This window comes from Epithele typhae, assembly GCF_022376455.1.
Source record: "Epithele typhae strain CBS 203.58 chromosome Unknown BXZ73scaffold_16, whole genome shotgun sequence".
Classification (NCBI taxonomy): domain Eukaryota; kingdom Fungi; phylum Basidiomycota; class Agaricomycetes; order Polyporales; family Epitheliaceae; genus Epithele; species Epithele typhae.
Window position 1 is genome coordinate 372,535 of NW_025954207.1, and position 25,258 is coordinate 397,792.

The 25,258-nt window shown below is 59.7% G+C and overlaps 8 protein-coding genes across 8 annotated transcripts; 4 read left to right on the plus strand and 4 right to left on the minus strand.

Annotated features, from left to right (window-relative positions):
* Positions 1-166: 166 nt before the first annotated feature.
* BXZ73DRAFT_44903 (HET-domain-containing protein) lies at positions 167-2,071 on the minus strand (the record flags this gene model as incomplete). The annotated part of the gene is made up of 1 exon (XM_048019415.1): positions 167-2,071. One exon carries the CDS (start codon positions 2,069-2,071, stop codon positions 167-169), a length of 1,905 nt encoding a protein of 634 aa, XP_047879131.1.
* A 564-nt stretch (positions 2,072-2,635) lies between these two features.
* Positions 2,636-4,602, minus strand: BXZ73DRAFT_45140 (peptidase S28; the record flags this gene model as incomplete). The annotated part of the gene is made up of 9 exons (XM_048019457.1): positions 2,636-2,838; positions 2,894-3,117; positions 3,177-3,263; positions 3,388-3,559; positions 3,615-3,799; positions 3,850-3,906; positions 3,963-4,257; positions 4,313-4,357; positions 4,416-4,602. The coding sequence occupies 9 exons, from the start codon at positions 4,600-4,602 to the stop codon at positions 2,636-2,638; spliced, it is 1,455 nt and encodes a 484-aa protein (XP_047879132.1).
* Positions 4,603-5,269: 667 nt separating this feature from the next.
* BXZ73DRAFT_76643 (uncharacterized protein) lies at positions 5,270-5,955 on the minus strand (the record flags this gene model as incomplete). The annotated part of the gene is made up of 2 exons (XM_048022486.1): positions 5,270-5,404; positions 5,461-5,955. 2 exons carry the CDS (start codon positions 5,953-5,955, stop codon positions 5,270-5,272), a joined length of 630 nt encoding a protein of 209 aa, XP_047879133.1.
* Positions 5,956-6,129: 174 nt separating this feature from the next.
* On the plus strand, positions 6,130-8,106 carry BXZ73DRAFT_89320 (phosphoribosylaminoimidazole carboxylase; the record flags this gene model as incomplete). The annotated part of the gene is made up of 5 exons (XM_048025233.1): positions 6,130-6,154; positions 6,264-7,034; positions 7,087-7,451; positions 7,476-7,844; positions 7,900-8,106. The coding sequence occupies 5 exons, from the start codon at positions 6,130-6,132 to the stop codon at positions 8,104-8,106; spliced, it is 1,737 nt and encodes a 578-aa protein (XP_047879134.1).
* A 1,725-nt stretch (positions 8,107-9,831) lies between these two features.
* BXZ73DRAFT_44998 (transcriptional repressor TCF25-domain-containing protein) lies at positions 9,832-12,637 on the plus strand (the record flags this gene model as incomplete). The annotated part of the gene is made up of 8 exons (XM_048019430.1): positions 9,832-9,969; positions 10,025-10,133; positions 10,227-10,814; positions 10,870-10,959; positions 11,015-11,168; positions 11,219-11,507; positions 11,557-12,468; positions 12,518-12,637. The coding sequence occupies 8 exons, from the start codon at positions 9,832-9,834 to the stop codon at positions 12,635-12,637; spliced, it is 2,400 nt and encodes a 799-aa protein (XP_047879135.1).
* A 733-nt stretch (positions 12,638-13,370) lies between these two features.
* BXZ73DRAFT_76645 (acyl-CoA N-acyltransferase) lies at positions 13,371-13,976 on the minus strand (the record flags this gene model as incomplete). Its single annotated transcript, XM_048022487.1, has 1 exon — positions 13,371-13,976. One exon carries the CDS (start codon positions 13,974-13,976, stop codon positions 13,371-13,373), a length of 606 nt encoding a protein of 201 aa, XP_047879136.1.
* Positions 13,977-20,346: 6,370 nt separating this feature from the next.
* On the plus strand, positions 20,347-20,904 carry BXZ73DRAFT_100261 (uncharacterized protein; the record flags this gene model as incomplete). The annotated part of the gene is made up of 3 exons (XM_048014524.1): positions 20,347-20,407; positions 20,459-20,730; positions 20,785-20,904. 3 exons carry the CDS (start codon positions 20,347-20,349, stop codon positions 20,902-20,904), a joined length of 453 nt encoding a protein of 150 aa, XP_047879137.1.
* Positions 20,905-21,631: 727 nt separating this feature from the next.
* Positions 21,632-24,334, plus strand: BXZ73DRAFT_89322 (MFS general substrate transporter; the record flags this gene model as incomplete). The annotated part of the gene is made up of 8 exons (XM_048025234.1): positions 21,632-21,743; positions 22,165-22,239; positions 22,290-22,558; positions 22,617-23,253; positions 23,316-23,336; positions 23,389-23,529; positions 23,598-23,807; positions 23,904-24,334. 8 exons carry the CDS (start codon positions 21,632-21,634, stop codon positions 24,332-24,334), a joined length of 1,896 nt encoding a protein of 631 aa, XP_047879138.1.
* Positions 24,335-25,258: the final 924 nt, after the last annotated feature.

The window sequence follows — 25,258 nt, forward strand, 5'->3', positions numbered from 1 at the left end:
GCCGCCGCTGCCACCGCTCCGTGGCGTTCCCCCGCTCCTGCGCAACCCAGCCTCGGTGATATCCGGTCCCGTTCCCGACCGCCATCGCGCCCTCCTCCCCGCCATGCCTTTCTCTTGTACAGTGTGGACGTCGAGGCTTGTGTTCTGCAATGCGGAACTTGACCTGTCAGCCCGAGAGACTCCGCGGAGCCACCGTTTCGCGCGCCAGCCTTGATGCCCTGTGATCCGAGAGGAAAAGATTCGCCTCGCGCTGCATCGCGTCGTAAACGGACCCGCCCAGCTCGAGGCGCATGACGCGCGTGCGTCCCGGGTCGTGCGCGCACCGCACGAACGCGAGCCGCACCGTGCGCTCTGCGTTGCCGAACGCACGGCCGGCGCGAGGCCAGGCGTCGACGTGGTCTTGCGCGCACACGTGTGCGCCCTTCGCCCAGGGCTGTAGCCACATCGCGCTGTGCACGGGCTCTGCGAACGCCCAGTGGCGGGGCTCGTCCAAGGAGGAGGCGTTGCATAGGCCGAGTCGGACGCGGACCATCTCGCCCGACGCGGTGCTTGCGAACTCCAGATACATTTCGAACGAGGAGGAAGGGTCGAGGGAAATGACACGGCCGCCCGCAGGGAGGAGTTTGAGCGCGGCCAGCGCGCCGAAGAGCCAACGGGGGATGCGGAATGGTGGTGGGTCCGCAGCGCGATCGGCGAGGGCGTAGAGGACGAGGTTGGCGGGGTCGGTGCGGAACTTGCCACTGGGGACGGCGTGGATGAAGATGTCGCGCCAGCGGGCGTGGACGCGGTGGCCGAGGAAGTGGAGGTTGTACAGGTCGTCGCCGAGATGGGCGATGCGGTACTGTATGCACGCCCCACTTTGCGCGTTGACGATGGCGTTGGTGGCATAGTACATCGGCTCCTCGAGATCGAATCGCTCGTTGTCGTGAGATGGGTTGAGGAAGAGGCCGATGTGGTGCTGCTGCCGAGTCTCCACGAGAAGGACCGCGATGGCCATACCGTCTACTTCGGCTACAGGCAGGCGGCACTTCATTCCTCGACTGGTGATCTCGAATCTCGGAAGCTCGAACTTGCCGAACGGGCCTTCGTCTGTGGAATGCACAAGGGATGGTCTACGAAGAACAGCCGTGGGGTTGTGTACCGGGGTGTAATAGCGAGTTTCTCCAAGAAAGTCACGAGGAGACGACGCAAAGAGGAAACACGAGTACGGGGAGAGTTCTGGCCTCTGGTAGAAATGGATGTCTTCGTAGTCGGGCTGTGCCGTTGGATCGTGAAGCAGAGTGCCGTCGTGCACGATGCCCCAGGCGAAGAGGGAGGTGTCTATGGAGTGTCGTGAAAGCTCTAGCTGAAGCCGATAGAACGCTTGGCGACCTTCTCCGTACAACGGGGGCATCTTGACGTCGAAGAGACCGAGGAGGCAGTAGGCTTCGTCTTCTACGCGCGTTGTCGTACGGCTTGCGGCCCAAGACATTCTCTCCGCGACAGACGCATCCAAGAAGGCCTTCTCGCGCTTAAGATGCGCCCTGTCGATCCCTGTTACTTCGGAGAGGAGGATGGAGAGTTGGTGCTTCGTCCCGATGGGCGTCCAATCTCGCGACATGAACACCATGAAGGTGGGCGCGAGGAGTTCTTGCAGCGTCCACCCTCGTGTATGCCATCGAGATGTCCTGAACTCCGAGCCCACGGCTCCATGGTCTTCATCGGCACCGACATCCTCCAAGTACGCGTAGCACACCTCGGAGAGGACGTACCAGTTGAACATGGAGTTGATCGCCTCCGAGAGCTCCGCACTGCTCGTCTTGTCGATGCAGCAAGTATCCACCCACACCCATTCGTATCCGTCGCGCTCCGCAACGAGACAGCAGTTTCGAATCTTGTCGGATACATGATCGCGTGGATTCTTGCCCTCAGTGGCGCATCGTTGGAATATGGCTTGAAGGTCTTGGAAGGTTTGCTCTGGCCGCGCTTCGGACCGGCTCCATGTATGCGATAGAGTCGCGTATCCTCCCAGGACGGAGGAAGGGTCGGAGAAGAAGTGGAGCTCGGCGCGGTTGGTGTTCAGAAGCCACATGTTATGGAGAGGAGGGCAATGGCATTGGTCGCTCTTCCAAGATCAGCCGAAGGGGGCCAATGGGGAGAGGAAGAAAGAGAGAGAGAGTTGAGATGCATGAAGGTGCAAGCGCGCGCTCGAGCCCCTTCGCGTAGAGTGCTGCATTTCATCAAGCTATAGGAGGCTGTTAGGAAAAGATTCTATCACATTGCGAAACTACTACACTAAATCGCACACAGAACAACATGTAGAGTAGTCGAAGACCTTCATCGGGGATCGGCCGAAGGTAGTTGAGGATATTAGAGGCGGTGTCCAATGTGGGCTACATAATATCTAATACCCATCGCTCGGGTCGTCAGCTAGGAAGATCAACTTGAGGCGGACGTGGTAAAAGGTGTTAACTTATTTGAGTTGCGAAGGTCCATCTACTAGCTATGTTGATTTAGCGGCTGAGCTAGCTATGGGGCGCACCATGAGGCTTTCACAACGAAGTTCACCTAGAATATTGAGTGCCGTAGAATAGACCGATAGTATACCAGGGCCACAAGAGCGTATAGTCTACCAATGTCCATCATAACGCTGATGTTAGTGGACCCATCCGAAGTCCTCCACGAACCAGTCCACCATGCGCTGAATGGCCGTCTGCTGGAGCGCCTCGATCTGCTTGTTGCTATGCGTGATGAAGGAATCGCTGCAATGCGCGCCGTCAGCGATGAGGCGAAGCTGCTTGTCGCTGTGGGACGCCTGGACACCGTCGGCGGCGACGGTCGCCTGGCGCCAAGGATCACCTGCAAAGCTCAGTGTCAGCGGGACGGATGAAATTCGTAGGAGAGCAACGCTCACGCCAGCCGTTCGCGAAAATGAGATGCGGGCGAGTGGTGTTCCAGCCGTTGTGGTCGGAGTTCACCTTGAGCGCGTTGAGGACGGGGGAGCGGAGCGTGCCGTGAAGGGCGCCCGGGAAGTCGTACTCGCAGCTCCTCTCGGAGTGGTCGAGCTTGAGGAAGCGGGAGACGAACGATGGGTAGCCTTCGGGTGCCCCGACGGGGAAGAAGCCAAAGTTTCGGCATCTAGAGGGACAACGATAAGCGACGCGAAGTGGAATATGATCGGGTGGAGGTGGACGCACTGCAACCACTTCCACGACCGGCCGGAATTAGGTGCCGCCGTGTTGTTCCATCGAGTTGAAGATGCATTGTGGGTACCGAGGCTAGACCTGAAAAGCAGCTACGTTGGAGCCAAAGCAGGGACACGATTCCAAGGGTAAAACATACTCGGCGTTTCTGGAGCCATAGTCTACAATGAACAGTTAGTGGATATTGGAACAGTCACGGGAAAACATACAGCGAGGATAGTAAGTTTCTTTCCAGTACTTGCCCATGGCCTTGAATGCGTGTTCTTGGCCGAAACCACTTGCGGGAGCAACACTACCGTCATCGTCAACCTCGAGCGCATCGCAGAACTGCTCGTAGAGCGTGTGATTTGACTGGTAGTAGTTCAAAGGACTTTTAACTGACCGAATGCGATCAGACGACTAGCTCCAATCTATCAATAAAAGCCAACGCACGTGCAGCCACGAAGTCGTCCACGTGTACGACTTCCTGTAGTCCGAAGTTGGCCTTGACAGCGTGAACTTCGGCCGTGTCGTTATTCTCGAGAACAGAATCCACGTAGTTAATCGCCGCAGCGATGTCAGCTGAACAGTTGGCAGGGGTGTTCTGGCGAATGGCGTCCGAGTAGCCCCAGAAATTGCTAGTTGACATCATCAGCAACGAATCTTGAGACAGAAAGTCAGAGCATACGCGATAGACTGAACAACTGCAGAGGCAGCATAGCCTGCCCAGAAGACATCGGGATGACTGCGATATTTAGTTAATGCGATTCCAACGGGATGGAAGGCGGACAGTTATCGTACCGATCTACCAAGAAACTGGTGAGTGCACCGGGGTAACTGCATCCCACCATGATCCAGGCAGTGTTCCCGGGCGCAAGTTTGTCTCCACCGGGTTGAGGAAGTTTGACGTTCCTTGCGAAGTAAACCATGTCTTCGATCGCTTGTTCGACAGTGTGCACCAACAGGCTTTCGGATGAGAGGTCGGGATACGGGTTGGATTCGCCGAAAAATCGGTGCTCGATGACAACGCCAGAGCCATTCAGAGCGTGTGCGAACGCGCCGCTCATGGTGCTCTTGTCCAAGCGGGAGGTGAAACCTTTCTCGACCTTCATCAGTCAATATAAGAGAGTGTGTGGAAGAATCCCTCCCACCATCAGCTTTCTGTTCTCCTGGGGTGAAGAGGACGACGGGGCCGCCTAATCGAGATATCTGCCAATGAACAACTGAGGCAAAACGAGATGAAACAGCACTCACCCGACTTGTAATACTCATCGGAGTGCCAATAGCGCTGCTTGAACGTCCCCTTCTCGGGATGAAAGTGATCTATGAGTTGATCGAAATAATAGGTGGTCTCGTGGTCTTGGACGTTCTGCTGAGTGGTGAAATGGCTGAGCGTGGTCGTCTGATCACCATCAGGGTTATATAATGGGTCAAGCGGCATACTAGGCTGGAGAGAGGACAGGGCTAAGGAAACCCAAAGCAGAGTCGACAAAAAGAACATCGCCGACGGCATTGCGAAGAAACCAGGGGCAAAGGGGGAGGGAGGAAGGTGACGTTTCTAAATGCCAACCTTCCGTCTTATACTTGGGGTCGTCACGCACTGCAAAATGCGCCTCGCGGCAGTCGCTTCGCCGCGGCTTGACAGCCCGGTGCAGGATGATGAAATTCTTAGCAGCGCGCGCCGCCCGTTCTGCATGGCCCACCGGGAGGCACGTCGAAGGTGACAATGAGAGCGTGCGCCCCAGTTCACGAAACTAGCAGCAAAGTGATGGGCGCCGCCGTGTTATTCTAGGGGCTAGTGGGCGGCGTTTGGAGGGTGCCTGTCGAGAAATTGCGGTGGCAGATGCTCTGAAAGCATCGGCGGCGGCAGTGGAGGCGATTGATTATGGGCGTGGCCGCATGAGACCGTGATGACCGGGATCGGGGTAGAGGGCGATCCTTGGCAGTGGCACAGAAGCGGTGTCCACCAGAATTTCTTGGCTGCTGGCACTGCTGCATGAGACCTTCCGTGAGTCAAGTGCCTACTAGATCACTTAGCTGCATATCACACCGGCGCGATGGCAAACTCCTTATGACGGTCTCGCAGGGATCGGTCTGGCAACAAGAAATCATGTATTGTGTTCAAGCACGATCTCCATCTCATTCACAGCGTCATCTGGCCCAACTCTCGACGTAAGTGCGTCTCCGCCAGCCGCAAGCGAGTCGATAAGCATCGCCAAACGAGACGAGGTCATGTTCGGTTCCTGCGCATATACGATATTCATATGCACCAGGGAGTCAGAGCTAAGATGAAACGCACCTTGCGGATCTCCTCCAGGTCGTCCTTGAATGCATCGGCTACCGACACCATCCAAAACCGCCTGAACTTCTCCTTCAGCATTTGCTCGTCCGCCTTTTGCATTTCTGCCGAGGTTTTCTCCGACATAAACGTCGGGATGGCTGTCGGTGGAGGGGTAGGTGATGCGGGACGCCTTGTAACTTTCGGAACAGGTTTTCGAGCATCTGTGGGTGGCGTAGGGTCCCTCTCATCACCCATCCGCTCATCTTCAGCTTCGCTGCTGCTGTCCCCACTGTCCTCGGAAGACGATGAGGAAGAGGATTCCGCCTTTGTCTCGGGAGTAGGCTGCGCCTTCTTTGCCCCCTTTATGGAGACGCGGACGACCGCTTGCCGGGGAGCATCAGAGTCGGATGACGAGTCTGAGGAAGAGTCTGATGAGGAGGAAGAGGCAGCACGGCGTTTCCTCTTGCGCGTTCGCTTGCGGGCGGCGGGGGTCTGGGCGGGAGGTGGGGCCATGACGGATGAAGGAGGGAGAGTCAAGCCAGAGGAGCTTCCAGGAGGAGGCTCGAGCGGACGTCGGCCCGTAAAAGCCTAGTGGAAAATGGTGAAGGCGCCGAAATCTTGAACAAGCTTGCGTCTTACCACCACTCTTCCCCACCTTCAACGCGACTCAGCGAGCTCGTCACCAGCATGGACAAGGTCGTTGGGATACTAGGTAGAAGTAAGTGGCTCGTCGCATTAAGCCGTCTGTTTGCTCACCCAATGCCTGCAAAGCTCTTTTCTTCGCCCCCAACATGCTCGTTCACACAAAACCCACCTCTCAGGCGGCGGCCAGCTAGGCCGTATGCTCGGTGCCGCCGCGTCGCTCCTCAACATCGACGTTGTCGTTCTCGATGTTGGTGACCACGGTCCCGCCAAGCAGGTCCTCGCGCCCCGTACTCCCGCGCTCGCGCACATCGATGGCGCATTCACCGACCCTGTCAAGATCCGCGAACTTGCAGCAAAGGTCGACGTCCTCACTGTGGAGATAGAGCATGTGGGAGTTGACGTCCTGGAAGAAGTGGAGAGCAAAGTCCCGCTCGGCGTTCACCCCAGCCCGTCTACGATTCGCGTGATCCAGGACAAGTACGCGCAAAAGGTGCATTTGCAAGCCGCTGGGTGCGCCATTTCCGACTTCATGCCCGTCGACGCGAATGTTGCCTCTATCCGTGCCGCCGCGGAAAAGCTTGGCCTGCCCCTCATGCTCAAGAGCCGCACACTCGCTTACGATGGTCGCGGCAACTACGTGCTCCGCGACGTCGCTCACGCCGAAGAGGCCATCGCCGCGCTCGGAGGACGGTCGTTGTATGCGGAGAAGTGGGTACCCTTCGTGAAGGAAATCGCGGTCATGGTCGTGCGTTCGCGCGATGGGCAGGTCGCGTCGTACCCGGCCGTTGAAACGGTACACCAAAACAACATCTGTCACCTCGTCTTCGCCCCCCTGCGCAGCAACGACCCTTCTATCGCGGCCAGAGCACGGACCGTAGCGGAGATCGCGGTCAAGACATTGCAGGGTGCAGGCGTCTTCGGTGTGGAGATGTTTCTCATGGCAGATGGTGCGTCTCTCGTTTCTCAGTTGCTTGATACATGCGCTGCAACTACCCATAGAGACCGTGTACCTTAACGAGATCGCACCACGGCCACACAACTCGGGCCACTACACCATTGAAGCATGCGAGACATCGCAGTACGAGAACCACCTCCGCGCGATCCTCAACCTCCCTCTTGGATCCACCGCCCTCAAAGTCCCTTCTGCATGCATGCTCAACATCCTAGGCGCATCCTCTTCCCTCCCCGACGTTACTTCCTTCGCGCAACTCGCGCTCACCGTCCCGGGGGCGCGCGTCCATCTCTACGGCAAGGCAGAGTGCCGCGCCGGGCGCAAGATGGGGCACATCACCATCGTCGCGCCTTCCGACGCAGAGCTTGCGATCCGCCTACGCCCGCTTCTGGAGCACCTCCCTCGCTCTTCCGTCCTAGACGATGACAGTATGCAGCTCGAGCTCAGCACGTTCGCCCCTGTCTCCCCACAACGCGGGTTTTCGCACAAGCGCCCGCTGGTTGGGGTCATCATGGGCTCGGACTCGGACCTGCCTGTGATGCTTCCCGCGGCCGACATGCTCGTCCGCTTTGGGATCCCCCATGAACTCACGATCGTCTCCGCCCATCGCACGCCCGACCGGCTCGTCGAATACGCTCGCTCCGCGTCTGCGCGGGGGTTGCGTGTAATCATTGCTGGGGCAGGAGGAGCGGCGCATCTACCTGGCATGGTCGCAGCGATGACAGGGTTGCCTGTTATTGGCGTGCCGGTGAAGGGGAGCACGCTGGATGGCGTAGACTCTCTTCACAGTATCGTCCAGATGCCGGTAAGTTTGCAGTCACTTCGTTTGCGACTCCTCACTGATAGCGGATATGTTCTAGCGAGGCATCCCGGTCGCAACTGTTGCGATCAACAATGGGATGAACGCAGGGCTGCTCGCAGTCCGCATCCTCTCAGCCGGTCAAGCTGAGTTCATCGCCGCGATGGAAGGGTATATGAAATCAATGGAGAGCGAGGTGCTAGGGAAGGTAGACAAGATTGCAGAGATGGGCTGGGAGGAATATGAGAAGGCAAGAAAGGCACACTGAAGACGAGTACACTCGTGAAGAACGCGGTGGTTTGTGAGAGCCTTGAAGATGTCAACGTCATGTATGAGTTTGCTTAGATCAGAAAACGAAAGTGCATTGCCTGATCTTCATTATCAGGCCTTTTGTTCATCGTACGGAGCGCTAACCTTCTCTGCGCTTCCGCGAGGACTGAAGTACTGAAGTCCTCCTGCGCTCGTGCCGGCCCTGAACAAAGCGACCTCACGCACCCGTGACCTGATGTCGACCTCGCGGTCAACACGCGCTTCATATGTTGACGTCCGTCCCAGCCCTCGTTCACGGTATTGAACTTCCGACTCCGGCCATCTCCCCTCATGAGCCTCAGTAACCTTTTCGTCGGTTCCAACAAATGCTCCACATGTGGGTTAAGGCCAGCAGATCGGATGACGCTGAAAAAATGCAGTGGATGTCGGTCGGTCAAGTACTGCTCCCGCGATTGTCAAAAGGAAGCCTGGCCAGTACACAGGTCCGTTTCTCTCACCAATCACATTCTCTCCGTCTCTGACTTGCCGTCTCAGGCTCGAATGCCGACCGTCCGCAAGCTGTCCTGATCCAAACGCAGCCTACATTAGGTTTGGCTATCCCGCACGCAAAGCTCTCACCGACGCCATCAGCGAATGGGCCAAGATTCAGGAGTACTCCCTCACGATCATCATCAACATCACCGTCCACCTCCTGGAACGCGAGCCCGGAGAGACGATCGATGACCTTGTCTTAGCGTCCGACAACGCCATGATCTTCACCATCCGCCCAGTTGAGGGCGAGCCCCTGCCACTCGTATCTCCTGCGGACCGCTTTGTGCTGCACGGTTTTGTGCTGCACGAAAAGCACGACGCCCTCCGCGAGGGCTTTACCCTCGAACAATGGGACAAAGCCGTGGCGCGCCGGGACGAGACGAACGCGCGATACCTTCCCACTGCGCCCAACGCCATCGGGCACTTCCTGAGCTCGTTCACCGTGGCCGGCACCAGCTTCTCCGTCGCTCACCAGACCCCCATCTTCCGCCTTCGACGCCCACGACTCAGGCAGAGAGACCGGGACGTGCTGTACGACGTGCGCGAGGTGTTAAAAGGGTTCACGTCGTCCAGGTATATCGCAAAGCACGAGGGACCGCCGCTCGCCACTGTTGGGAAGATGAAGACGGTAGGGAAGAAGTGGGTGTTTGCCGAGGATAGCAACTGGAGCTGGGCGAGCTCAGTACCGGGCTTTGTTGTACGCGCCTTTCGGTCGAGGCTTTCTGTGCCAGCGGTGTTCATGCGTCTAAGAGAGATCCTCGCGTTACCTTGACGAAAGGCGGGGACGACACTTTCTCTGCGGTTGTTTGGGGACAGTCTTATTATGAAGACAGCGCCTCGGGGTGTATTTGTCTCACATGTACATAGAGACACGGCCAGAACCAGAGGATGGTCTGCGGATGTATATCAGTTCCTGTGAGGCTGCAGGGGACGAAGAGGACATGTCGCCATTATCTGCCATCTCTCTCGAGGCGTGCAAGTACTTTTGATACGAGAACTAATCCCAATCTCACTAACTTTCGCTGGCCTTGAGAGTAAGCACTGTTTAGAGCCAAGCGTCCTCTGGAAGATATTTAAATGGACGCTGTTGATTGTTCCGGATCCGAAGCCGGCGTTTAATGTCTTGAGTCAATGCTGGGACGATGACCTCATCACCATTCATCTTCCTTCCCTCCTCCCACCTGATACCAACATGCCACCTCGGCTCAACAAAAGACAACTACGGGAACAAGAAGAACTGTTGGATCTCCAGGATGCTGTTGAAGATGGGTCTGAGGAAGAGAGCCCGGTCGCGCCATCGTCGAAACCCCAACTAGGAGGATTCGCCGCAGTGAGTATCCAGACCTGGCTCTGTACGTGGAAGTTGTTTATAACATCTGTCCCAGCTCATGTCGGGACAAAATGACGACGACAATGATGAGAGCGAAGAGGAGACACAGACCCGTTCATCCAAGTCCAAGAAGGCTCGTGAGCTCTTTCCATTTGCTCCTGCGCGTCCTAATTCCGAGGAACACACATAGAAAAAGAAGAAGAAGAAGGGCGCACCTTCAACCCCCGCCGCACCTTCCCCCGCTCCCCCATCCCCAGCTCCTGTCGCTGTCCTCCTTCAACCCGCCCATGAAGCCCCCTCATCGCCGGCAGGCCCCTCTAAGAAAGAGCGCAAAGCCCTCAAGAAGCAGAAGGCGAAGGACAAGGCGAAGGAAGACGAGATGGACGATGTCGACAAGGCACTCGCCGAGCTCTCCGTCAAGTACCCCGACTTGAAGCAGCAGCTGGTATCCTCCGCCGCTGGGCCTGCGTCCTCCCCGGTGAGCGCGCGCGATCTCGCAGCGCTCCTCGCCGTATCGGTGCAACATCTCGATAGCGAAGCGGAGCTCCGCAAGTTCTTTGGGTCCAAGGTCATCTCCGCAGCGAAGGTGTCCTCGTCGAACCCACATACACCCGCCCGGCAGAGCGCCGCGAAACGATCGAACCTTACAAGACCTCAACCGGACTGGTGGCCCGCGCAGTTCAGGGAGGGCCTGTCGGTACAAGTCCTTACGGAGGATGACATGGAAGGGAGCCTGAAGCGGCATCTCAGGCAGCCGGTGCATGGGGAAAAGGTGTGGACCGTGGAGTACAGCAAGAAGTACCGTGCGGTTACGTTCGACTTCATGCGCACAGTCATGTCAGGAGGTGCGTTTATGAGGTCTCCCTGCGCATATACCGAGGTGTTCATTTTGCTTGGCAGATCCCGATGGATTTTATCACATCCTCCGATTGCTCCCCTACCATGCAGACACGCTTCTTCAGCTGTCTGAGGTTTACCACCACCGAGAAGGTTTGTCATTCGCGCGACCGTTCTTAGCGAACTCTTCCTGAGTGTGCATTGGTAGAGCACAGTACAGCGGCAGATTACGTCGATCGGGCGCTGTTCACCTACGAACGTGCCTTCGTCGGAGCATTCAACTTCACGAGCGGCTCGAATCGGCTCGACTTCGACCGCATCGAGAACCGCCCCTTCTTCCTTGCGCTACATCGACAGATCAGGTGCGTTCATCTGTTTTATGGTTGCGAAATGAAGCAGACTATGTGCACAGCGATTTGCAGCGTCGTGGCTGCGTCCGCACATCTTTCGAATTTGCTCGCCTCCTCTACGCCCTTGACCCATGGACCGATCCTCACGGCGCGCTTCTACATTTGGACTATCTCGCGATCAAGACGAATATGGGCCAGTGGCTCATTGACCTATGGGACGTCTTCGAATCGGAGATCAAGAAGGAGGCCAAGGATGGTAAGTCACCGTATGTCAGGCGGATGTTACCAAACCTTCTTCCGGGTATTGCGTATTCGCGTGCGCTTGCCTTGTTCATTCGAGAAGGCGACATGGTACGTCGTATTTTGCTGGAAATATTGGTGTGTCTGAGACACCATGTAGGACCACGAACGCAGCACGGAGGCGTTAAAGGAGGCCATCCACACCTTTCCTTCCGTTGTCCCCCTTCTCGCCGACAAAGCCGACATCACACTAGGAGGCAACATCCGGCAGCACCCATCCTTCAGGATACAGGTTGACAGAAGTTCCCTGTTGTCGGACAGCTTAGCCATCTTGCACCTGCTCTCCCGCCTCTACGCTAACCGCGCCGGTGCACTCTGGAAGTCCTCCGATCGCGCCAGCTGGTTCTCCAAGACCGTCGCCGTGACCTACACCGCCCTCCCGTCAAGCTCGCCCGCGCCCCCGAAGGCCTTCTCCGCGCGGTTCGACGCGCCCGCGCTCTCCGCCGCGGTCTACCGCCACGTGCTCGTCACGGAAGCCTCGAGCCGGTCGCTGTTCACCTTCCTCCCGCGCGCGGTGCTCGACGGCCGCGCGCTCGCGTGCGACCCGCTCCCGCCGCCGACGCGGACGACGGAGTACGACGGGAACTTCTTCCGCGGGGTCGAGGAGCTGCTCGCGGCGCGCCCGCGCTCGCGCCGGCAGGAGGCGCGGATGCTCGAGCGGCTCGTGCCCGACGGCGCGTTCCGCGCGCAGCTGCTCGGCTTCTGGGACGCGCACCCGACCGTGCAGCAGCGCTTCCCGGGCGGGGTCGTCCAGTTCGCGCAGTGGGCGGGGCAGATGCCGGAGGAGGCGCTCGAGGACCTGTTCGTCGAGATCGAGAACCAGCCGCTGCAGGAGGGCGGGGAGATGCCGGGCGGGATGCCCGGAGGCGAGTTCATGGTGGACTTCGTGGACCCGGGGGACGTGGAGGAGGCTGCGGAGGAGGGTGGGGTGCAGCTCCGGCGGCCGGCGGAGGCGGTGGCTGAGGAAGATGACGAAGAGGAGGAGGAAGAGGAAGAGGAAGAAGAAGTGGCGGTGCGTCTCTTTTTCGTTGGTTCCCATATTCGCGCTCATCATCGTCCAGGCCTTGTCAGTGCGGCTTCTGCGCAACGTCTTCAATCGATTCTGGGGTGGAGGACAGGCCACTCGTGAGGACTCATCCGACGAAGAGGAGCAGCTGCGAGACACTGGAGGCGTTGACTAGTCACACTCGTGCAGACAAGAATGCATGTATTCCAGCCGATATCTTGTAGCGATAACTTGCACTATTCAACGTACACTACATTCCCGCTGTCGAAAGCTACTCGCGCGTCGATCCATCAGTACAGAAGGCATTCTTGCCGACAAGGGAGGACACGGCCGTGCGGAAGCCGTGGGTGAACATAGGGGCGAGAATTTGACTGAGATGGCCCAACGGGTGAGGCCTTGAGGGAGTACGAACATCGAACGAGTCTTTAAAGACGTCACATTGGTTGCCATCCATGAATTTGATGATGAGCCCTCGGGCTAAAGTTTGGTGTGTTTGAGGTACAACGCGCCATCGCACGCACTGATATCTTCGTCGCTGCAGTCGTTGATCGCCTTGGTAGGACATAGGAAGTGGACGGTGCCGAACTCCACTCCTTGGAGCTGTCGGCCGTGTGGTATCGAGGCGAGCTTGGCAAAGGCGGTATGAGGGAGACCGGGGGATCGGGGAGGTGTCCTCTCGGAATGGGGCCGGGGAGGTTGGGACGAAGATGGTCGGTGAACGCTGACAATGAAGCGCGAAACAGGGACAAGAGGAGGATTATTATTATTATTTTCATTCTATCCCTATGTGTCACATATGCACAGGGGACAAGAGGAGGAGGTGGTGCTTACAGCGTCGCCGCCAAACGTCACGTGCTCGACTCTCGGACTTGTTCGCACCAGTGTTAGTTGGCTCTTTCCTCTACAAGTCATGAAGCATTCTCGAGTCTCGACATCCACACCCCACCATGCTCCCCCACTCCCGCGTATTCGAACTGTGCCCTCTCATACAGCCTCTTCGCCTCACCGTTTCCCGCCGCAACTTCCAGCCACACCACCGCGCACCCTCGCCCTGGCCCTTCTCCCGACCCCGCATCCTGCGCAACCCAGTCGAGGGCGTGCGTCAACAACATCCGTCCCACGCCGTGCTGCCTCCACTCCGGCCGGACCCACATCCCGAAGACGAAGTAGGCCGTGGTCCTCTCCGCTCCCGCGGGCAGCGGAACCCCCGGGACGGCCCTCGCCGCGATGACCGTTGCGCTGCCCACCAACCTCCCTGCACCCTCGTCTTGGCTGTCCTCAGCGGAGCGCGGCTCGTGTGCGACGACCGTCCTCCGGCCGGACCCGGTGATGCGGGCGCGCCATGTTGCGTCGTCGAACGCGGCCTCGCGCGAGTACGTCGATCCGAAGCAGGCCGGGTCGCTCTTGAGCGCGGCGAGCCGCAGGTCGCGGTAGCCGGCGATGTCGGCGGGGGATGGGTCGTTCGGTATGGGAGAGATCACGAAAGGTGCGGTGTGGGTGCCGCGGGAGTGCATGACGCGGGTTTCGCGAAAGTGAGTTCGAGGCCGTTCGACACATATGTTGCTCGAGAATCAGTCAATATATTTCCTTCCGTCTTGACTCGACTGTGCGTCGTTAAGACGGAGTGGTGGCTCTCTAGTCATTGTGACTCGGTGCTGCGACGTCGTGTCAAAGGGCCCTCAAGCTTTGAGACCAGGCCGAATCCGGCTGGCATTTGTGTCCTCCCCTCGCGCCGTCCCTGCTTGCTGCTGTTACTCACGCGTTGTTAGGGAAGGTACGTCGAGCAGATTTGAATGGACGCAGGAATCTTTACTCACAATCTGCAACGCAGGCGTGCTTTTGGAAGCTGGGCGCCTCGGATGTATGTGTACTAGCACTCCCAGGTCAGTACTTACCTGGACCACCCGCCTCCTCCTCCTCCTCCTCCTAGCCAAACCAATCAAGCCTGTGAGGTCGAGGTGCACGCACCTTGTGCACCGGATTGGATCCTGCCAGATTCTGACATGAATTGAAGGGTCCTTTGGGCGTCATCTGAGTACGTCTTGCCTGCCTCACTTACCAAAGCGTGTGGAGGAGACCTTGTACTCATCATGTTGAAGATACGCGCGGAAGCGCCGGCTACGATTAGATTAGATTACGCTATGCGTTCGGATGATACCTTTGTAGTTCCTTATCTCTTAGTTCAGTCTATCACGCCTTACGATACTCTTAGGTCTTTGTTCTTGTCATGTACTATTTACAGCGCGCGCGCATACAGCGCTAATCAAGCTTCGTTTTCCCTTCCCCGAACCTGCGCGAACTTCTACAGGTTATGAGCCCTGCTTCGTTCTAAAGCAGTATCCACTCAGCCTCTTGTACACACCTTAGCTTGACATCTCCACTCACTATGACTTCCAACACCGACAAGATCAACTCGTTGCTCCGGGCGAAGATTGAGCCACTCTCGGGATCGAGCGACTATCCCCGGTGGCGTCGGCAATTCTCAGGGCTTCTCAAACTCGCGAAGATCTCGGACATCGTCCTCGGTCACGAGACGCGCCCGAAGCTAGCCGACGACAGGAGCAACAGAGCCGACGTCGAAGCCTGGGAAGACAAAGACCTCGCGGCGCTTGTCGGTATGCAACTCAAGCTCGGGACGGCGGCCGCGGCGCTTGTATCGGACGCGGATACGAGCCACGACGCCTGGATGAAATTGGAGAAGAACTATCAAGTACGCGGCGTGGGACGCATCATCGAGATCAAGAGGAAGATGATGAACTCACAATACTCTGATGGGGAGGACGTGGACGAGTGGGTGCAGAGGATGGGTGTGTGGCGGTCGGAGTTAGCGGACATGAACCGGACGATCTCAAACGATGAGTTCTCACTTCTGCTTCTCTGCGCACTCCCGGAGTCTTGGCGCGGCTTCACGAGCTCGATTCAAGAGAGCGCGCTCCAAGACCCGGACACCATCATCGGATCAATACGCGATCACGGAGCGCGCACTCACGCAACCGAGGCCGCGTTCCTGGCGAAGCAAGGTGGGACCGGCGGGAAGCGGAGCGGCGGGCCGCCGCACTGCTGGAAGTGTGGGAAGGTCGGGGTGCAGAGGGATTGCCCGAACCATCGTCCGTGGGGCGGTGGCAAAGGGAAAGAAAGGGAGACGGGAAAGGATGAGAAGGCGTTGACGGCGAAGGAGAAGAAAGGGAAGGCGGAGGAGAGTTCGGACGATGAAGGATACGCCTACGCTCTCATCGAGACGGGCGCCACGATCAACGAGGTCGCGCTTACCGCTATGAGCGCCGGCGCATGGATCGCGGACACCGGCACCACATCGCACGTCGCGCGCGAACGGCGCCTCTTCACCACCTACTCACCCGTCACTGGCAAGTACCTCCAAGGCGCCGGAACCACCCCCATCCTCGGTCGCGGAACCATACGTTTCACTTACAAGCACGACGGGAAGACTACCACTGTCGACCTGCTTGACGTCATCCACGCACCCGGCATTCCGCACAATCTCATCTCGATCGGTCGCGTCGAAGCGGCCGGACACACGGTTCAACTAGCCGGCGGGGAGATCAAATTCCTCAACCGGAAGGGGCGCGCTTACGCCTCTGGACGCCGCGGGGGCGGCTACCTTTACGAAATGGACGGAGCACCGGAGATTCCGGAGGTATCGTACCCGGGCGCTGTTTCCAGACCTATCCGCAAACGAACTTACGACGAATGGCACGCCATACTAGGGCACCCGGGCTTGAAGGTCGTGGACACGATGATGCGGAAGGAACTGGTGGACGGACTGGTGGTGGACAAGGGGACGCCCGCGCAGGAGCAGTGCGAAGCGTGCGTACAGGGGAAGCAGACGGTGGCACCATATCCGGCGGCGTCGGAGACGGAGGTGGGAGTGATCGGGGAGTTGATCGTGCTGGACACGTGGGGACCGGCCCGGACGGAGGGGATAGGACACGAGCGCTACGCATGGGTGTTCACCGACGTGCACTCGCGTATGTCGGAAGCGGCTTTCGGGAAGGAGAAGTCTGAAATCAAATCACATTTCCACGAATACCGCATGCGCCTGCAAACTCTCCACGGCGTCACCATCAAACGCGTCCGCTTCGACAACGCGAAGGAGTTCCTCGGGGGAGAGTTCGGCGCTTACCTCAAGGAACACGGCATCACGATCGAGACTACCGCACCCGAGTCTTCTGGCCAGAACGGGATTGCCGAGCGCGTCTTCCGGACCACCTTGGAGCGGTCGCGCGCCATGCGCATCGCTGCCGATCTACCCAAGTTCCTATGGCCACAAGCCTTCGCACATGCCATCTTCCTGAAGAACATCCTCCCGACTCGCGCACTCAAGGACAAAACACCCTACCAAGTGTGGCACAAGCGGAAGCCCGACGTCTCCGAACTCCACGCCTGGGGTGCTGAGTGCTGGGTTCTCACGTCAGCAACGAAGCGATCAAAGCTTGATCCGAAATCGGAACCGATGCGCTTCGTCGGGATGGCTCCGGGGAGCAAAGCCTGGCTATACTGGGACAGGCACGCGCGGCGGATCGGAAAGTCACGCAACTTGGTCTTTCGCGTACGGAAGCCCACTCCGCCCACGGACGAGGACGAGGACGTATGGGAGTACATGGAGTACTTCGCCCAGCCGCTCGAGGGGGAGGATGTGGAGTCTGGCGAGCGTCAGGACGAAGAAGAAGGGGGAGAACCCCGAGGAGACGCGGACTGGACACCCGCACCCGAACTCGCGATCGCGCCCGCGCCTGAACCCGCGACCGCGCCTGCGCACGCACCTGCGCTCGCGCCCACGCTCGCGCCCGCGCCCGTACCGGAGGTCCCGCGTCGCGCGTCGCGATTGGCAGGCAAGCCACGCCTAGACTACAAGGCACTTGCGCACAACGGCGAACGCGTCCCCATCACCGACGAAGCACTCATCACGTGCTTACTCTCACTCTTCGGCGTTGAAGGGGGAGCGGGGAACGTCATCGAGCCGCGCAACTTGAAGGAGGCGCGCGCACAACCGGAGTGGCCAGAATGGAGGCGCGCGATGGAGAGCGAGCTCGCGCAACTCATCAGACTTGGGGTCTTCGAGATGGTGCAGCTACCGGAAGGGCGGAGGACAATAGGATGCCGCTGGGTCTATCGCCTGAAGGTCAACGCGGAGGGCATCATCCTTCGATTCAAGGCACGGCTGGTCGCGCTCGGGTACAGCCAAATCTTCGGGCTGGACTTCTTCGACACATACGCGCCAGTCGTGCGAATGGATGCACTTCGGGCCTTGATCGCGATCGCAGTGCACAAGCGACTCATCATTCGGCAATTCGACGTCGTCGGCGCTTACCTCAATGCCGACCTCCAGGAGGAGATCTACATGTGCCAGCCCCCGGACTTTGAGGACGGGACCACGAACGTGCTCAGCTTGAAGAAGCTCCTCTACGGACTCAAGCAAGCCGCCAATGTCTGGAACATACACATCGACGGGGCACTCGTACAGGACATGAAGTTTATTCGCACTGAACCGGATCAGTGCGTCTATGTCCGGCCCGGCGGCGAGCACGGCATCGGACTGCACGTGGACGACATGGTGGCTGTGGCTCCGAACGAGGCGGAGATGGACGCGATCAAAGAAGGTCTCGAGCGTCACTGGACGCCTATCCGTAATGCCAGGTCGCTCGGATTTCCGCTCGATCACTCTGGACGAGATGGGATCTGAACTCCGACTGTTTAACCGAGCTCGGCTATGGCTGGAGAGGGGGTCGGACCCCCTCTCCAGACTCATTTTTAAGACTCCGAAGATAGCCGAAGCTAAGCGACAGTGATCGGGAGCGGTCTGACCAGCCCCCGCGTTGTGGATAGGCGTCCAGTGATCGGGAGCGGTCTGACCAGCCCCCGCGTTGTGGATAGGCGTCCACTACGAGATCACGGATCTAGGCGAGCCGCGTCTACTCCTTGGACTTGAAATCTCGCGCCCTATCGGATCACCTGACGACCTCACGCTGCGACAGACGAACTACCTACGTCGCGCGCTTGAAGCACACCACATGTCAGAGTGTACACCGGTGAAGACGCCGATGGACCCGAACGTCAAGCTCCTGAAGACGAGCGAGGATGAGGAGGTGACCCCCGCACAAGTCCATGAGTACCAATCAGCGATCGGTACCTTGATGTACGCGGCACTCGGCACGCGACCGGATCTCGCGTACGCCGTACAGGCGCTGTCCCAATTCTGCTCGCGCCCCGGCCCAGTGCATTGGACGGCCCTCAAGCACGTCTTCCGCTACATCAAGGGGACACTCGACTACGGTATCACTTACCACGCGCAGGGGGAGCTGGTAACGAAAGTGGCGTACCAGCACTTGCGCCTCGAAGGGTACACCGACGCGGACTGGGGCGCTAATCCGGTGGACCGGCGATCAATCTCCGGATACGCGTTTCTGATCGCCGGTGGACTTGTCGCGTGGAGCTCGAAGAAGCAAGCGGTAGTAGCGCTATCGTCGACGGAGGCGGAGTACATGGCGGTGTCGTACTGCGCGCGACACACGATCTGGATGCGCGCACTTCTCGCGGCGCTGTATCTGAAGCAGGAGGACGCGACGGACCTCAATGCGGACAATCTCTCAGCCATCGCGCTCTCCAAGAACAACGTGCATCACGCGCGTACCAAGCATATCGACATCCGGCATCACTTTATTCGCGAATGCGTAGAAGCCGGTACTATCAAACTGAAGCACGTACCTACGGAGGACAATGTCGCGGACATGTTCACGAAGCCGCTTCCACGCGACCGCTTCCACATGCTGCGGCGGCAACTCGGGATCCTCTCAGACGCCGAGTTGAGGGGGAGTGTTGAAGATACGCGCGGAAGCGCCGGCTACGATTAGATTAGATTACGCTATGCGTTCGGATGATACCTTTGTAGTTCCTTATCTCTTAGTTCAGTCTATCACGCCTTACGATACTCTTAGGTCTTTGTTCTTGTCATGTACTATTTACAGCGCGCGCGCATACAGCGCTAATCAAGCTTCGTTTTCCCTTCCCCGAACCTGCGCGAACTTCTACACATCATAGCTTTGCTTTTCTGACCATTCCTTCCCGTAGAAACCTCCATGGTCGAGCGAACATTCAAAGCTCCAAGGCGCTGTCACCAAGACCGTGCCCAGAAGAGGTTTCACGGCGCTTGGCGAAGCTGCCCTGGATTAGTCCCTCGTCCTCAAGCATGAGGTCTTGAGGCCCTGGCGCCGCCCACAGAGCAAGTGAATCTGTGAATTGCGCGTCGAGGATGGGACCAGGGCCGACAAGGGCAAGACCGAATCGGGCCACAACGCCACTCCCAGTGCGGAAAGAAGTCTCCGTGGGAAAATGTCAAATCTCGCCTGCTCTTCCCCATTTCTTTCTGCCGACCGTGTTGGGTGAGCGCGGATACAAAGACAATGCATCTCGCCCTTCGCTCGGCGCACATGTTGACGTCCGACCCCATTTAGACGCACCCCGGGCCTGATCCAGTGGCCAGATATGGCCGAGCCTTAGTGCCAGCCCCCCCGGCGACTTTGCAGAACAAGGCGAATTCCCTTCGGGGCACAGGCGAGAAGCATACCCCGGCGCGCGCGTATTCCGCTATAAGGGTGCAGCGCAGGCGTTGCCACCCGCAACCAGTGCTCTCGTCGTCTGTTCCCTCTCGACACGCCTGCTTTGCTGCGGCTTTGGAGTTTGGAGCTCGCTTTCGCTCTCCTCAACAACGGACTTTCCCGCGCGCGCACTTGGCCTCTCTACCGCTTGGTATTTAGACCTGCGTCGTCCGTCCCCCGTCGCCCTTCCCCTAACTATTCGTATCTATTCCACCCACCACCGCCCCTTCTGCCACACTCTTTCGACTCGCACCCTATCGACCTCTACACCATGTTTGCCTTCCGTACCGCCTTCATCTTCGCGCTCATCACTCTCGCATCCATCATGCGAGGTACGTCTCTTACTTTAACATCCGCTGCATGTTTGCTAACTCCGCCAACAGTAAGCGCGATTGTGCTACCTCTAAACCGGTACATGCTGGACGTCATCCCCGTGGGCAACCCGGACGGCATCGCTGATGCGAGCACCAACGTCAAGCCGTCCCACCCGACCACTCCCGACGCCGACGTGCCCGTTGCAGACTCGTCCTCCCCATCCACCACGGACGAGAACGAAACAACGACCGACGCGGCGTCCAAGGCTGCCAACCTCGCGTCTACCGAGCCGACCGACGCGGAGACCCCCGACAGCGAGTCTGCGTCTCCCGATGCTTCTGTAAGCTGCTTTGTACTGGTTGTTTTGGGGTACAGCGCTAACCTTCTTACGCAGTCGAGCGGGTCCGCCGATGCCTCCGCGCCCGCGCAGACCAACGGCTCCAGCCGCGTTTCCCTGAGCAGCGCGACGGTCCTCGTCGGCTCCGTCGTCGCTGGCATCCTGCTTTCCGCTTAGATGTTCCGTCGACCCCGTCTCCCGTCTCTCGCCTCTACACCTCGAGCGCGGCCGCAGTGCGCTAGCCGCCCTGCCGGCATGCCCGACTCGACGCCACTCGTTTGCAGCTCCTTCTTCATCGGTCACTGTATGTAGTAATAGTCGATGGGCCTCGTCCGTCGGCCTATGGTTCGCGCCTCGCCGCTGACATTATTACCATACTTGCGCCCCGGCCTTACGTACCGGCCTTACCGCCCCCTTGCCTCTCTACATTGCTAGCTTTACTGTTTCCATAGCTCCTCACCCTCCTACCCCACCCACCTATCCAGGCCCCGGACCCTGCGTTCATGTAGCTTTAGACCTTACCTTTTCGAGCACCCGCAAGATGCTTGTGATCTGCATATGCTGTATGTGTTCGCCCATGGTGTATCGATATCGTTGACTCTATATCCGGTGTGCGCGTTGGTGCGAAGTATTGAAGCGCTATCATTACGCGGTGAGCCGACCCGACGGGGAGTGCGGGGAAGGCACGCCGGGCGGCACTCCCGGACCGGGGCGTTATCAGAGGCGTCTACGCTGCCACGCGCTCGTGCCACAGGCCTTGCTCCCCACCCTCGCGCCGCCCCGCTCCTTTCTACTCTACGCCCGCCTAACTGATACTCTCCCGGCCCACTCCACTCCCCCTCATCCTAGACCCCGACGCAATATACCAGTACACGCGCATACACCGCACTCCAAAGTAGACGGCATGCTCCACGGCGGCCACGCGACGCATCCGCCTCCTCTCCTGAGCACGGCGCGAGTCACGAGCTTCGCGACATGCATCCTCGTCGCGCTCGCGTCCGGGACCAACTATGTATGTCTGTCGAGCGCCCGTGCCCACGACGATCGGAGGCTGACCGGTCGTCTTCGCAGGTCTTCTCAGGTAAGTTGGTGCGCAGTCGTGCCGCTGAATGTGCTGTCCGTCGTCGATAGGACGACGGGCGCACCGCTCTGGCCCCGATGGCCGCCTGTGAGCGGCTGGGCCCGCCAATGGCCTCGGGGACTTTATGTATGCTCCTCTGCTCCCCGAGGAGGGAGTACACTCGGAGCCGCAGGCTTCCTTCGGCTACGGCTGCACAGTACAGCCTGTGCTGAACATGAGGCTATGTTCGTCTCGAGTTCGGCGCTATGCTGCCTCGGGCAGTGCTGATCTCGCTGCAGAGTCTCTGTTCGCGAAGCCCTGTTTTCATTTTGGGACTCCTTCGATGTGGTTAGGATGCTGACCTTGCGCTCATGCAGCTTACGGGCCCCAGCTGGGCGCTCGTCTAGAGCTCACGCACACACAGATCAACCTCGTTGGCCTCGCAGGCAATAGTGCGCAACATTCGTCGTTCGGACAGAGCAGCCACTGATGTCTTTCACAGTTGGCGTGTATGGAAGCGCGCCATTACTAGGAGGCATTGTCGACCGCAAGGGTCCTCGCATTATGATGGTCCTCGCCTTCTGCGCGCTCCTCACGGGATACCTTGGCATCCGTCATTTCTACGACTCCGGCCTGCCTGAGGGCGCGACGACCCTCTCTAGCCTTTCTCTGGCCGCGCTTATCGCCTTCGCCTTCTGTACTGGGGTGGGGGGCAACGGTGGTCTCGTCAGCTCGATGAACGCCACCGCAAAAAGCTGGCCCGACAGCGCAGTGCGTGAGCCCTTCCCTCCGCCCACGGCCCCGACTGACGCACCCCTCCCGCGCGCAGCGCGCGACCGCCAACGGGATCGTCATCTCCGGCTTCGGCCTCTCCGCGTTCCTGTTCTCCACGATCGCGCACACGCTCTTCCCGGGCAACACCTCCGAGTTCCTCCTCGTGCTCGCCGTCGGCACCGCGCTCCCGATGATCCTCGGCTTCTTCTTCGTGCGACCCATCCCCCCGCCGCACGTGCACGACGGGCCCCCGCGCGCGTCCCTCGAGCACGGCACGCTCGCGGACACGACCGACTACGGCGTCGTCGAGGGGCTCGTCGCGGGCACCCCGACCGCGTTCGACTCCGCGAACAGCAGCCAGACGCACCTTCTCGCGCGCGAAGAGGGCGAGGACGACGAGGACGACGGCATCGTGGACGAGGAGAGCGGGCTGCTCGGGGGCGGCGACGAGGACGACTTGCCCGCGCCGGCGCACCGCCCGGGCGCGTCGGAGTACGTCGTGCCCGCGACGGCGGACGCGCTCATGCTGAGCCCGACGCGGTCCGCGAGCCAGCCACGGCACCGGCGGTCGTCGAGCCGGCGGAGCGCGCGACCGGGCACGGACAAGACGGTGGACGGGATGCCGAACGTGTACGGGAAGCGGCTGTTCATGACGGTCGACTTTTGGCTGCTGTTCGCGATCTGTTCCCTGCGTGAGTGTGTCCTTTGCCTGCTTGAGTGGGATGACGAGACGACCCGGCGTGTGCGGTTGCAGTCAGTGGGACAGGTATCATGTGTACGTGTTCTCGCTTTTCTGTTCTGTTCCGTGGCTGACGCGAGGGGCGCAGACATCAACAACGTCGGCGCGATCTCGCAAGCCCTGTTCGCGAACAACAACCCGGACTACGACGAGGTCGAGGCGTCGCAGTGGCAGGCCGCGCAAGTCTCCGCCGTCAGCGTCACGAACTGCCTCGGCCGCATCCTCATCGGTACGCAGCGCCGTCCCCGTCTCCGTCCGCGGCACCTGGTTCTGAACGCCCCGCGCCGCGCCGTGCAGGCATCATCGCGGACGCGGTGAAGGCGCGCCTGCGCCTCCCGCGCACGTTCTGCATCGTCGTCGTCGCGACGATGTTCATCGTCTCCCAGGCGGCCTGTCTCGCGATCGACAACGTCGCGGACCTCTGGAAGGCGAGCCTCCTCCTCGGGCTCTCCTACGGCGGCCTCTTCGGCCTCTTCCCGACCCTCGTCATCGAGTGGTTCGGCCTCGGTGCGTCGCGCGGCCCGTTTCCTCCTCCCCTCCCTCCCTCCCTCCTCGCCCTCCTTCCCTCCCGGTGCGCCCGCCCACGCTCACACGCCCGCGCAGCGCACTTCTCCGAGAACTGGGGCTTCGTCTCCCTCTCGCCCATGATCGGCGGCAACGTCTTCTCGATCGCCTTCGGCCGCAACCTCGACGCGCACGCGGACGGCCCCGGCCCCGCGCCGAACGCGACGTCCGTCACCTCCGCGCTCTCTGCGATCACCTCGCACCTCTCGGCGGTGGCGGGGACCTCTACGGCGGCGGCGGCGGCGGAGCTGGGCGCGCGAGCGGGCGGCGCACCCGCGGCGCACCATTGCGTCGACGGGCGCGCGTGCTACGTCGACAGCCTGCGGATGACGGTCGGCGCGTGCTGCGTCGCGCTCGCGCTGGGCGTGTACGCGAGCTGGCGGGACTTGCGGCGGCAGCGGCTGCAGGCGCAGTGGCGCGGGGTTGGCGCGGGACCGACGGTCGTGGTGTGGGACGGCGAGGAGGATTAGGTGGGCTGGGACGTGGGGAGGAAAAGATGGAAGGGTTGCGTTCAGTGGTTTATAGTTTCTGTCGTGCTCCAATGGATTGGCTGTTGGGTACGAGAGTGGTTGCTTTGGCACGAAGTGATTTTCGGTTGTGACGAAGGAGACTGGGAGAATGCTACAGCATTTCTCGTATATAGTACTCACGTGTGGACGATCAGCAAGGACTTTGTCAGCTACCGACGCGTCGCGCACGTGACCGAATCGCACCTTGAGCACGCCATCCCTGCGCCATCCTCGAGAATATGGAATACGGCCTGGTCACCCTCTCGCTCGACGCCGTCAGCTCTCTTGCTTTCGCTCTTCCACCATCCCACTCTCTGCTCTCCTCCTGGCCCTCTTCGCCGCCCCTTCCCCCGTTTCTTTTGCTTTCCTCACTCTTGCTGCCGACTCTCGACGCCCTCGACGGCCTGAAATACAAATCGGCGGTGTCCGCGTCTTCTAGATCTCCCAATTGCTGGCACCCCATTGCTCGACGACTCTCCCCCTCCTCTGCCCTCGACGCTCCCGCGCCCATCCCCGGCGAGCACGGCCCCTTTCCGCGTTCGTAGCGCTCTCTGGGGTCCTCGCTCAGCGCTGCCTCGTGCGCGCCCGGTGCGGCGGTAATCACGTCCAAGTCGCCGATCACAAGAATGAAGGCGTCGGCACATCGTACGATCTCGCATAGGCTCCAGTGCCCAGCCCTCCCCAATATTTTGTCCTCAAGGCCTCAAGCGCGGCTCAAGGTCTGTTGCATGTTGACTGGACCCTGGCACCAAGACCAGCTCTCAAGATCTCAATACCCCAAGGCGCATATATTCGAGGAGGATGAGCGGACGGCGGTGGTCCTTGTCGCTATCACCCTGCTGGGCGTTCGTGCCCTCCCTCGTGGCCGATTGGGCGGATGCGACG